Source organism: Pipistrellus hanaki (genome assembly GCF_964339955.1).
Source record: "Pipistrellus hanaki genome assembly, chromosome: 1".
NCBI classification, from domain to species: domain Eukaryota; kingdom Metazoa; phylum Chordata; class Mammalia; order Chiroptera; family Vespertilionidae; genus Pipistrellus; species Pipistrellus hanaki.
In genome coordinates, this window is record NC_140503.1 from 167,499,837 (window position 1) to 167,513,200 (window position 13,364).

At 38.0% G+C, this 13,364-nt stretch overlaps 1 protein-coding gene across 1 annotated transcript; it reads right to left on the minus strand.

The window, feature by feature from the left end:
• Positions 1 to 1,547: 1,547 nt before the first annotated feature.
• AREG (amphiregulin) lies at positions 1,548 to 11,121 on the minus strand. Its single transcript, XM_084899005.1, has 6 exons — positions 10,961 to 11,121; positions 9,666 to 9,902; positions 6,606 to 6,804; positions 5,268 to 5,423; positions 3,731 to 3,842; positions 1,548 to 1,795 (listed from the first exon to the last, which is right to left on the minus strand). The coding sequence occupies exons 1-5, from the start codon at positions 11,019 to 11,021 to the stop codon at positions 3,749 to 3,751; spliced, it is 747 nt and encodes a 248-aa protein (XP_084755131.1). The 5' UTR covers positions 11,022 to 11,121; the 3' UTR covers positions 1,548 to 1,795; positions 3,731 to 3,748.
• Positions 11,122 to 13,364: the final 2,243 nt, after the last annotated feature.

Sequence of the window (13,364 nt, forward strand, 5' to 3'; positions counted from 1 at the left end):
AAATTTTACTTTTTGCAACAGTATGAATGGACCTGGAGAGTATTATGATAAGTGAAATAAGCTACTAAAAGAAAGACAAATAACATTGATTTCCCTTAAATGTGAAATCTGATGAACAAAACAAACACATAAAGTGGAAATAGACTTAAAGATACAGAAAACAAATGATATACTGTCAGAGGGGAGGGGTTTGGTGAAAAAGGTAAAGGGATTAAGCAAAAACAAAAGACAAAACCTTAAGCCCCCATTCATTTAAAAAAGAAAATCAGAAAGGGGAACCTGAGCATGTAGTCATTTTTAAAAATATATATGTTTTATTGATTTTTTTACAGAGAGGAAGGGAGAGGGATAAAGATGAGAAATAAACATCAACCAGCTGCCTCCTGCACACCCCCTACTGGGGATGTGCCCACAACCAATGTACATGTCCTTGGCTAGAATCGAACCCGGGATCTTTCAGTTTGCAGACCGATGCTCTAATGAGCCAAACAGATTTGGGCAGCATGTAGTCATTTAAAACTCAAGTGACAATGTGCAGATGATGCTGGGAAGCAATTTTAGGGGTGTCGAACTCAATCAGAGAAGGGGCCAAAATCTAAAATCCAGCCTAAATCGCGGGCCGAATGGTTTACTGAACAGTCATAAACTGACAATGTCATAAACTGACAGCGGAGTGCAGTGATGACAGCGCGGTGCGGGCCACATTGCAAGGCCTGGTGGGCTAGATTTGGCCCGCGGGCCTTGTGTTTGACACATGGGGGTTAGATGATCAACGGGGTAGAATTTTATAAGTTGGAGGCTAGAGACAGATGGAAGTACTGATGTGTAAGGCAGCTTTCATTCATGAAATTCTGTGTGATGATTGCTAGGATTATTATTAGCTAATTTCCCCAAGATGCTCTCCACATATTTTAAAAATTGTTTTGTATGCAGGTAAGTTAATTGACCAGCCAGGAATTAGACTGTGAATCATTCCATAAACATTAATGTTCTTGAAAGAGTACCCACCACAAATACACATGTGTTTGTTTTAAAAGATGTAAAAGATGTAGCAAGAGGAGGAAATGGAAGTGTGGATTTTAGATGCTTTATACATTCATGCCATTATGTTAGGGAGTTTCAAATCTAAGTACTTTCTGGTTCTCTTGAAATGCCACATTTGTAATATTCAAACCTATTCATGTCACCTTCTTATTTATGGTGATGATGATGATGAGCAGAATTTTTCTATTTTACAATTTCAGTGTCTAATGTTCATTTTAGAGGCTCTTATAATTACCAGGACTTGAATAAATTCTACATGAAATAAGAAAGCTGGTTTGAGACACTAGTATTTGTGGGAGAACTAAGTGACTCCAGTTTATAATTTTTCCATAATGAATGCTTTCTAAGAAAAAGAATACATTTTGAATATGAACATAAACGAGTAAAAAAAAATGGAAAAAGGAAGGAATCCTTTTAAAATAATCACCCTTAGTGTTATGAGAAAATACCTGAGTCTTGCAATCTCAAAACTAACTTTCAATATTCAAACTCTCAAATCTGTTTGATTAAAAAAAGTTTATTGAGCTGTAAAATAAATACATTTCCATTAAATATTAAATAAATTATTTACAACCTGAAAAAATACTTTTTCTCTCCATGCATCTTTATATACAGATATAAGACTTAGCATAAAAATTGACAATTGAAAGTTTAAAACCATTAGAACAAGAACGTTCTGTTTTCTTATGATCCACTGAAAAGAGGAACCAACTCATCACTCCTGGTTGTGACTTCGCAGTAACTCTGATCCCTGTTCAAAAAGAAAATAAACTGTAAGAAAGAAGCTCAGTTCCAATACGGCTTTAAGAATATGTCAATTTTTATTTCTAGGATGTCTTATGAAAAATGCTACAAGCGTTTAAGAGCCAGACTTCACACCTCCTTTGGTTACCTGCCTACTTAGGTAGAAGGCTGCATATGCTTAAACCTGTTCCATCAAATTCTGCTTAATAAGAGGCAACAACAGTAACAAAATCTATGCAGGGGACATAGTTAAAAACAAAGGTTAAGTGGCTCGGTGTATTTATGTTATACAGTTAATTTAAGATAATTAGTAGAGGAGCATAATAATAGTAGCTACCAGTTAATAGGCAGCCACCGTGTGCCAGCACAGCATATTCCTTTACCTAAAATCATCTGGGACTTACTTAGGGGGAAGAAGCAGAGGGCAAAAGGGGGAGAAATAGTGATGGAAGGAGACATGTCTTGGGGTGGTAAGCACGCAATATAATATACAGATGCTGTATTATAGAATTGCACAACTGAAACCTATAAATTTTATTAACCCATGTCACCCTTAATAAATTCAATAAAAAATAAAAATAGCAAATTGAAAAAGAAATCTTAGTTGCACTAAAAAAAAAAAAAATCCACCTTCATTCATGTTGGTAGTCTTAGCATCAGCACATTAAGTCCATACATTAATGTGCTTTCATGCATAAGTACCTGAATATAGCATTAGCATGAATAACTACCCATTTCCTGAGTTTACTGAGTTAGTTATGTAATAGGCTTACAATATACCAATGTTAAATGTGGTGTTTTCCCAAGCAAGCATCTAGAGTGTTAATTTAAAACGGAAATGCTGATTTAGTTAATTTGGGATTTGGCTTAAGAATATGCATATTTAATAAGCATCTCAAGTCATTTTTAAACACATCAAAGGAAAAAAAATAAATGACTTAAGTGTGGGACATCTTTCCTAAATGAGGAAACAGAGCTCCTTCTTCTGACTGATTGTGTGTCTTTGAGCTCCTTGCCTCCCTCTTCCTCTAGAAGTTTGCTTCATTAGTGTTCACTTTGTTATCTATCAAATATTCCCTCCATACTTTCTTATCTTCTCCCTACCAACATGCTCAACTCATCTTTACAAAAAAAAAATTTAAAAATAAAAACTGCAATATATACTCTAAATAAACTCTCTCAAATTTGCACTCCCTTCACCCTTCCTACTCTATTTCTTTAAAAGGATATTCAACCTGCTATCTCCACCTCACATTTGTAATGCAAGCACTCTGACTTTGGCTCTCCATCATGAGCGCTCAACCTATCATTTCAAACTAATCAAGTCTTCTGTCACCATGTAATTGATCTCCTTTTCCTTTTACTATCTCTCCACCTTCCTTCCCACTGGAAACCACCATGCCATTGTGTGCGTCTATAAGTTTTTATTTTTCTCATTTGTTCATTTACTGCTTTCAGTTTTATATCCCACAAGAGTGAAATCATATGGTTCTTGGCTTTTTCTGTCTTACTTAGCTAGCTTAGTATGATATTTTCAGGATCCAAAAAAGATGTGGTCTATATATACAATGAACTACTACTCAGCCAGAAGAAAAGATGAAAGATGGTCCTTTGCAACAATATCGGTTTCTTTCTCATGAGGCATAGTTTACTTCACCTAGTAGTCTGGTTCTTTACCCAATTTTCTATCTACTAAACACTAAGTTTGTTGATAAGAGCATCTATGTTTCTCTCATGTTTATATCCTTTATAATACTAAGGACAGAGTCCTTTCTCAATATTGAACTCCACCTCATGTTCACAGAATAACACTTTAATGTAGCCAGTGTTCACAGTGAATCCATAATTAAGAATACTTATTTCCCTCATTTTTCTTAACAGATGCTATACTTTTTTCCAAAATAATAGTATGTGATCTAATGATATCTTTTAAAATACAAACCTGTAATATTATCTTCTTTTATGCTACCATGTGTGCACTTCCATTTTCTTGTTGAAGTTTCTTTTGTTCTTCAGCTTCTCCTTCATATTCCCTGAAGTATCGCTTTCGAAGCCTTCAGAGAACAAAACATTCTACTGTCATCAAAGTTTCATTTATCATATATTCACTTGGGTTTTCATGAGTACAGGGAATTCCTTTTTGTGTATCTTTTATAGACCATTATACATTATACCCCACACCAAACCAAACCAACATGATAAAGTTTTTTTCTTTTTTTCCCAAAGGATTATTAAATATTTCTACTTGAATAATTACAGGCTTAAATAATTACTTGGAAACATCTTTAATTGGCAACTTTTTTTTTCTTTCTCTCCATCTATGTCAAATAATAATGGTTTGTCTGAGGGTATCTTTCCTAAACACATCTGCATATCTAGTTTGAGGTACTAACAGATCAAAATCATCTCTAGGGTGTGCAAAACAAATTTAAACCACAGATCAAACTTTATATGCACCATAAAACTGTTTTTTTTTAATGTGCAATTTTATCATTATCTGATCCGCATTTAAAATAATAGTAAACAATGGCAGAGATAACCCCTTGTTTCCTGAATGGCAAGAGTGGTGGATCATGTACACAATCCAGTTGTTAAAGTAATTTACCAAGACCTAAAATTAGAATAATGAGTCTATTGCTTTTCCCAAGCTCCAGTAGCACATGAGTCATCACAGAGCCATTCACACCCTCCCCCAGCTTCCTTAATTCACTAACTTCTGTTTGACAGACAATGGCATTTTGACATACCCACCAGTGTCTACAAGCTGGAACAGTCTAGTTCTAGCATTCATTGGTCATGAAGTGAAGTATGTGCTATGTTACTGTGAGCACAGAGAAGATACTGCGGGAGTGAAACAAGTAGTAGAATTGTCCCTGCTTCCTACGCCATACCATAATTCCATATGGAGGAAATGTTGTGTGTTTTTAATAATTGAGTTCCCATATTGCATTTGACCATAACAACATAGACATAAACTCTAAGTAAATTAGGATCATGCTATACAATTCCTAATTTGGAATTTTGCATTCTAATAAAAGCAAAGACATATCTTTTCTGGGCTCCTGTTTTGAAGATCTTTTTAATATCAAAGCAGTATCTCTGACATCCTACTTTGAACAGGCCTTAGATTCTGGGAGGCTTGCTTAAGATTAAGATACTCATAGTAGATACCAACACTCTGAAATTTGAAAGCAGTCATGAGTAGAAATATGACATGGAACAAAATGATCAATTTTCAAATTCAAAAAATGTCTACATTTTATGGAAAAAGCCTTTACATGTTAAATTTCTATGGTAGTCAAAGTAACATAAATTTATCATATTCTGTGATCTTTGTCAATGGAGTATAAAGATATGACCAAAGACCATGTGCCACCAATAGAATAATTTATTTAAAATACCATAATATGTTATAATAAAAATATTGAAATTAACCTGGCATGATTTTATGAGAAATCTTTAAGTTATGCCATACTTACTGGACTACAATAACAGCAGCAACAGCAGTGAAGATCACAACTGAGACAAAGGCAGTTATGACTGCTAACGTAATTTTTGATAAGTCACCATCAACCATGCTGTGAGTCTTCATGGACTTTCCCCCACACCGTTCACCAAAGTAATCCTGATGACATCTGTAAACAACCCACATTTCAAAATTATAATCTCTAAAAACATTCTATATATTTTAGGCTTACTTTCCAGATTATAGCCATTTAATTCTAATATTTAAAAAATAAGGCACTCCTTATATTTGTACTTCAAATTATAAGACAGTGCTTTCGAGCCAAAGATCTATTTATAGAAGAACAAGTTGAGATAAGTTTGGGTGTTATTCTGGGAAGACACACCTTTTCATTCTTTGTGCTCCTTTTATGACCAGCTGATGAGTTCAGTGATTGTTATGCAGCTAATACATTCCACTATCGTTTCATGTACTAGCAGCTTTTGGGGGGAAGGACGATAGAACAACATTATGTGAAAAATATCTTTAGGTCATTTTTTACAAAGAGATTTTGTAAATCCTGTGTTGTAAAATGATGTACCAGGGGTCAGTCAACTACATACAGCCCATGGGTCAAATCTGGCCATTTGTCAGAGTTTTTAAAGTGTACAAGCCAAAAAATGCTTTTTACATTTTATTTTTTAAATATATTTTTATTGATTTTAGATAGGAAGTGAGAGGGAAAGAGTGATAGAAACATCAATAATGAGAGAGTCATTGATTGGCTGCCTCCTGCACACTCCCCACTGGGGATCAAGCCTGCAACCTGGGCATGTGACCTGACCAGGTATCAAACCCATGATCTCCTGATTCATAGATAGATGCTCAAACACTGAGCCATGCCAGCTGGGTAGTTTTTACATCTTAATTAATTATTTTTAATTGATTTTTAGAGTGAGGAAGGGAAAGGGAGAGAGAAGGAGACAGTGAGAGATACAGAGAGAGGAACATCAATGTGAAAGAGAAACATTCATTAACCACCTCCTGCATGCCCCCTACCAGGCATCTGGACTGCAACCAGGGCACGTGCTCTGACTCAGAATCTAACCCTCGACCTTTTGGTGCACAGGAGGATGCCCAACCAACAGACCAACATCTCTCAGGATTGCACAGTTACTTTTTAATTTGTTGTATAATGTTATATACATAATCTTGACCCAAGAAGTCTAAAATATTTACTGTCTGGTTCTTTAAGAAAAGGTTTGCAGACTCCTGGTTTATACATTGGAAATATGAAAATGGTTTTCAGCAGCTGGAAGTTTCAGAAATGGTGTTAGAAACACAGAATTCTATATAATTTAGGAAAACTTACTTGCATGATACTCTTTTCAGATTCTCGATATAACTGCATTCTCCATGAATGCAGAAATTTTGAAATTTTGTATTACATGGATTTTTCTTTTTGTTTTTTCGATTTCTTCTACCTTTCTGTCCTTTTTTCTTTCTTTTGGGTTTATCTGTAGTATTTTCATTTTCTGTTTTGTTTTCCTTGGGTTTAACTACCCGTTCAACTAAAAAAAAAAAAAAAAGATAAAAGATTTATTGACAAGAGTCTCTCTTCATTTTGAATATCATTTTGAAAACATGATAGAAAGAAATCCTAATAGTGGGAGCTCATGTGAATAATGGCCACATTTGTCTCATTTATTAAACACAATTCATACACAATAATAGGGTAAAGAAAATACATATAGTGTGGCACTTATACATCTGAACCCTTTTGTTATTTATTCACTTAGAAACATATTTTGAATTTATTAGTGTCATAATTATCATTATTGATTATATGAGTTACCTGTCCAAGAAAACCCATAAAATGTTTTGAACAGTTTTCAAATTTCTAGTAAATACCAAGTTCTTGGTACTGGACATTAATTAAATTAAACTCAAATAACAGTAGAATGTATTGTTACCCAGATGATATAGATGCGGACACTGAAGTTGAGTGAAGATAAATGGCCCTGGGACATGCTGCTTGCAAATGGCGGTGCTGGCACTTTAAAGCCTGTCATTTTCCCACTCCATAATGTTTTCTCTTGGAAAAGGTCAATGTCATCGATTAAAGTGGGACATGGGCATATTTGTGGCTTTTATTTATTCATATGGGTCTAGTGCTCACTATCATAATTGGAAATTAGAGTGCATTGCCTGAGGGTGGAAAAACCAGAAATTTATACATTAGAGATTATCAGTTTTCTCCAACCCCCAGATTACAATGGACTATAATTAATCGATACCTTCCAGGGGGTTCATTTCTGTGGTCAATCAATTTGAAAAAATAAAGAGTCCAAATATATTTGTTCTTGATGCTTCAGAGACTCATCTTAACTCCCAGATTTATAGGAATGTTTTTCATTGTCATAGTTATGCAGGGTATAGTTTGCCTACATGCTAAATACAGAGAGGAGGAGTTTTCATGTTAGAGCTGTGCATTTTGTCATACTAATCCCTGAATAGATATATCTGAGCAAGTACTGAGCTAAGCTCAATGACAAGAGTCAATTATCATAATGTCAGTGTCATAATCTCATTAGTCATAATGGGCCTACAGTATCCACTAAGTAAAAGATATTAGAAACATGGGTAAGGGTATCAAGATACACCCTAGTGATTAAAGAAACAACAAATAAATATTATAAATATTCAGCAGGTTATCACAACAGCATTAAGAATAGTCAAATTAGGAGCTATGTTTAATAGGTAGTTATTCAATTTTTATACTGAAACTTTCCTCTGATAATAAAAAAATACCACACGTTATAATAAGTCCTCTTATAGGTACATTTTAAATGGCTATTATTGCATTTTATCAGACATATTACAAAGTTTAAACAGATGCAAATAGTCGCTATTCTGAATAACCCCTTGGATTTAATAGCCTTTCAAAAGGAGTTAAACCAACATGTTCACTCTTATCACACAATGTACTGCAATTTTAACCACTAGCCATTTTCACCACTAAAATTTTATTTGACCTTTTGAAATGTTAATATCTGGAAACATCTTTAAGAGAACAGTTTCTAGAATCTTAATGTTCTAATATAATTTCTCCAAAAATAAGAATTATAAAAGGACCTCTTCCCACCATACATCAAAGTACAAGTTCCTAAGCAAGGGAGTAAAGTGGAGTGTTCACTAAAGCTCTTCCCACCTGTCACTTAAGCGGGTCACTGTCCCTATGGCATCACCTGTCCTCTCTCACCAGTTCTGGGAGCAGACAGAGAGGGAGAAGTCCAGGAAGCTAATGTTAGTAAAGAAAGTGCCTCATGCCCTGCCTTCACAGTGGATGATACTAGGATATTTAGATCTAACTTACTGATGACCTTGTCTGCCCTCAAACTCTGAAGCAATATGAGGGTAATGAACAATCTTTACTCCCTACTTAGATACTCTCATTTTAAGTAAATGTTCTTTAAAGCTAACAGACAAAGAGAAGAAAACTATGACTCACTATTATTGAGCAGACAAATGGGATTTGGAGTTAAATTGTGATTTTAAAAATATATATTTTATTGTGTTTTTTTTTTTTTACAGAGAGGAAGGGAGAGGGATAGAGAGCTAGAATCATTAACAAGAGAGAAACATCTATCAGCTGCCTCTTGCATATCTCCTACTGGGAATGTGCCCGCAACCAAGGTACATGCCCTTGACCAGAATCGAACATGGGACCTTTTTGTCCACAAGTCAACACTCTATCCACTGAGCCAAATCAGTTAGGGCTAAATTGTGACTTTAGTGATATAAAATCCATGCACATCTGTTCCATAATATTTCCAGAAGATGTTATTATAATTACATGTTATTACTGATTCAACACCTAGTGCTTAAGTCTAAAGTCCAATTGCTCCTTTCCTTTTCCTCTCCTGTTCCCTTGTGCTAGAATGTACTTCTTTAGGGAAGAGTGTACTTCTTTAGGGTGGGAGAGGAAACAGAAGCTGAGAAGCAGAGTAGACCGAACTAACAGGTGTCAGTGTCTGTCTTTCAGAATAGTTTGTGAGGAAAAGAGCATAGGATCTGGAATCAGACAGATTGGAGTTCTCACTCTGGCTCATCTGCTTGCTGTCTAATGGGACCTTAAGGAGAACACTGAACCTTTTCAAGCTTCAGTGATCATGTCTGTAAAATGATATCTCCTATTCATAGAGTAGTTGTGGAGATTAGTCTTAATAGACATAAAACATTAGCGATCTTGACATATAGGATGTGCCCTCATATAGCTCTTTCCATCTCCGTTTGTGGCTTACCTAGCAGGCTATACAACAGCCATACATACCATAAAGCCACCGGAAGATTCAGGGAGTGGCTTTTCTTTGGAATTAGCTTTGCTCGCACACACGGCGTAGAATACATTTTTGCCTTAGCCTCTACTCACCTCTGATTGAATCATCTACGAGATAGCCAGATATGTGTCTCTCAGTGTCATACTCTTCTGCATAGTCATAGTCGATCCCCGAGGACAGTTCGCTATCAGAAGGCACCTCGCTCACAAGGGAAACCTCACTTGTCGAGGTGACCTCCAATCCATCTGCACTGTGGTCCCCAGAAAAGGGTTCCCCCTTTCCAGAGTAGGTGTCATTGCTGGCCGATCCAGCTCCAGCGGCATAATGGGCTGTGGGAGAAAGAACCAGGGGAGAAAAAGTAAAGCAGGGTGTCTTTCTTGCCAGTCAGCTGCTTTCAGGGAGAAATGTTTATCTTCTGATATCAAAGCAGTTGTTGCATAGGTGCTATTGTGGTTGCGTCACTCATGAAAGCAACTCCACGTTTTGCCAACAAGCAAACTCAGCTGTTCCAATTACAGAGCTGCTTTCATCAAGGTTTTCTTTTCCAGAGAGAGTCTACATTAATTTCCACATCAAAAAAAAAAAAAAAAATACTGCCAAGCAGGCAAAGGAATCCAATATATATAACTACTTAACAGGTATTGTCTAAATCTTCCCATCGCTTCGCATACCAACTGCATTGATTGCTAGAATGCCACCTGCCCCATTAGTCCTAGAACCCTAGACAGGTTCTAGAGGCAAGTATCAGATTTCCCTGACACGTGCTCACCTTTTCAAAAGCCAATGTACATAACATGTAAAAAGTAATATAGATGGTAGTTAATAATGATTCTTAGTGTCAATTTTATTATTATTCTTCATTGAAAAAAACAAACAAACAAACAAAAAACTGGGAACAAGGTAAGGTGCCCCGACTTTATCCTTTAGATCTCAAGAAAGCACTGGTGCTTTGAACTTCAACCTGGGACCATCAGAGGTCCTCTAAGAAAGTAAAAACCAAGTCAGAATTTAGACTAGATGCCTGGTCCAGGGCTTAGGGACTCTGATTCCTTCTGCGGAGGTCACATCCCCTCTCTGGGCATCGCTTGGTTCCTCTCTATCTGTGAAGCGGAGGCTCTGGATCACAGGATCTCTAATGTCTCCTCTCCTCCGGCTGAACTTCAGGGACAGGGGGTTCTCACGCTCCCTACCCTCTTCCTGGCCTGGGACGATGGGACACCTGCCTGCTCGTCTCTTCCTCCCCGGGAGTAACCCTAGGGAGTAAGCTACTGTGAGAACCTCCGGCGGGAGTGTTGGGGACCCAAAGGGCAGTTTTTAAGAGGAACTATTGCCGAAAAAACTCAAGAGGCGACCGCTCTGTGGGCAGACCGGAGCGGGATGTGCTCACCTGAGCCCAGGATCAGCAGCCACAGCACCAAGGGCGCCCGCGTCGGCAGCGCGGCTCTCATTGGTCCCTCGGCGGCGGGCGGCGGCGCGGAGCTGCGGCTGGAGGAGGAGGAGGAGGAGGAAGAAGACCAGGGGGACCAGGGGAGTGAGCGGCGGTGCCTGCTGGTCCTGCCGGGCTCGGCTCGGCTCGGGGCGCCGCAAGCAGCGCGGGGAGCTGGCCTCGGGCTCTCTGGGATCCGACTCCGGTGCTGGCACGAGGTGTGCGAAGTCACGGAGGCGCGGCGCTCACCTGGGCTTTATAGGGCGGGCGGGACTGGGCATCGCCTGGGCGTGACGTCAAGGCCACCGCCGTGGGTGGAGGCCGCCGCCCCAGCAGAGGTTACTACCCCAAAACCACACACAGGATGGAGGCACCCCGCCTACCCTGAGCACAGAAAGCCGCTGGGAGGAAATGGAAAGGAAACCCCTAGCCGCAAGCAGAGAGAACAGCAGATTCACACTGGAGGGCGGGAGTGGAGCCTGTGACCCAGTATCTGACCAAGTCCCAATCTTTCAAACGCTCTGAAAAACCTCCTCCGTGTGTACTTTGGTTGGTTTTGAATATTGAACAGATAGGCATTCGTTGGAACAGAAGATGTAAAAGTCCTTTAACACGGAGTAACTTAGGGATAGGTAGCCCAATGTCTATAACAAGGATAAATGGAATTCAATAGATGACCAGAGAGAACGCACCTCCTTATATCTCATCCAAGGGCTCTTTCCCACCCACTACTATGAAGTGGCCACAATTTCAAACCACCTCCCTTCCTCATATCTTTAGGTGGCCCAGGGCGCTCATCAAAATTGATATTTATTAACCATTTATCACCGCCTAACTATACACTTGAAATATTAAACCCTCTCAACAACTTGTTGGGTTAAGTATCATTTCCCTATTTTACAAGGAGGACAAATGCCTTTCAAAGCAAGGAGGACTTGACACAGCTGGTCATGGCAGAAGCCAGATACATTTAAATCCACATTCATCTGACTCTGAAATCTTTCTACTCTGATGAAGGAATTTAGACTAAACTGATCTTTAAAAAGAGAGTTTCTGGAGAGAACAAAACTTAGCATAAAGGACTAATCTCTACTGGTAGCACACTGGCATATGGATGAAGAGTGGTGACCAAGACTATACCCAGAGCTGCTTAATTTGCCTAACCGTGATGTAGACACAGACTCGGAACTGGTTTTTTCTTGACTTAAGAGAAACGAGCACTGTTCTAAGTGTTTCCATGTCCTGAAGATGCATATCTCTACCCTAACCGTTCCAGTAAAGCAGGCTTTCTAGCAACGTGGTCACAGAGCACGTGTCCTAATTCTGAGAAACTTTTAAAATGCTACTTTTTAATGACATATCATACCGAGTAGGCTAAATGATACATTTAGCAGAATATTGTCATGACTCATGCCTTCGCTCATATTCAACATTTATTGAGAGCATAAAGGATTCAGAAAGCAATGGAAAACAAGGATGCAGTTCCATTTTGCCCATGTGTATCATGGGAAGCTTTGTAGAAAGCTATGCTCAATAGCTTTCCCAGTAGAGAATTTAAATGGAAGGAATACCTGGTGACCAGCTATGACTGAGAATTGGAAATAAGACTAGAAAGATGGAGCCACCCATTCAAGGGTAAAGAAGGGCCTGCAGTGCCATCTTTTTTGGCAGATGAGATTCAGAGCCTGCCCACAAATTTCAAAAGATGGTGGAGATTTTGTTTAGACTTCAGGCCATCAGACTACACTTTTGCACCTTTCTGCTCTCCTAGATTTCCTTTTCTTTTTAATTCTGTTCTCCTTCCCTTTCTTGTGCTTTCTTCTTATGGAGGTCAAAGCAAGTTGTGCATGTTTGTCATTAGAAATGTTTTACTTTGAAGTGAAAGTTGGCTCTTTACATTGCAACTGGAAATTTAGAGGCTGATAATTTACATTTGTGTGGACTATAACATTGCATCATAGGACCACAATGGCTAGTACTTAGTATGATCTTTAGATCCAATCCATTTCAATTTTCATATACAAATTCTACCACATACTGAATTAGTTAATATTTAGAAGACTCAGATTCTTCATCTGAAAATAGGAATAAAAGATATCTATCTGCTGCTAAGCAGGTCAAATGAGATAAGATACATAAACAAGTAGCACAGATCCTAGCACTTAGTGAGTACTCAAGAAATGGTAATTGTTATTACTAACCATGACATTATAATAATTATATTAATCCCATTAAAGAATTAAGAAACTCTTATAAATGGAGCTACTCACAGAGCAAGTGAACTAATCTCCTTCAGTATTTTCCAGCCATGCACTCTGTTCCTACTTCATATTAAGACTAACCATTCTGAACATTTTATGTGCAT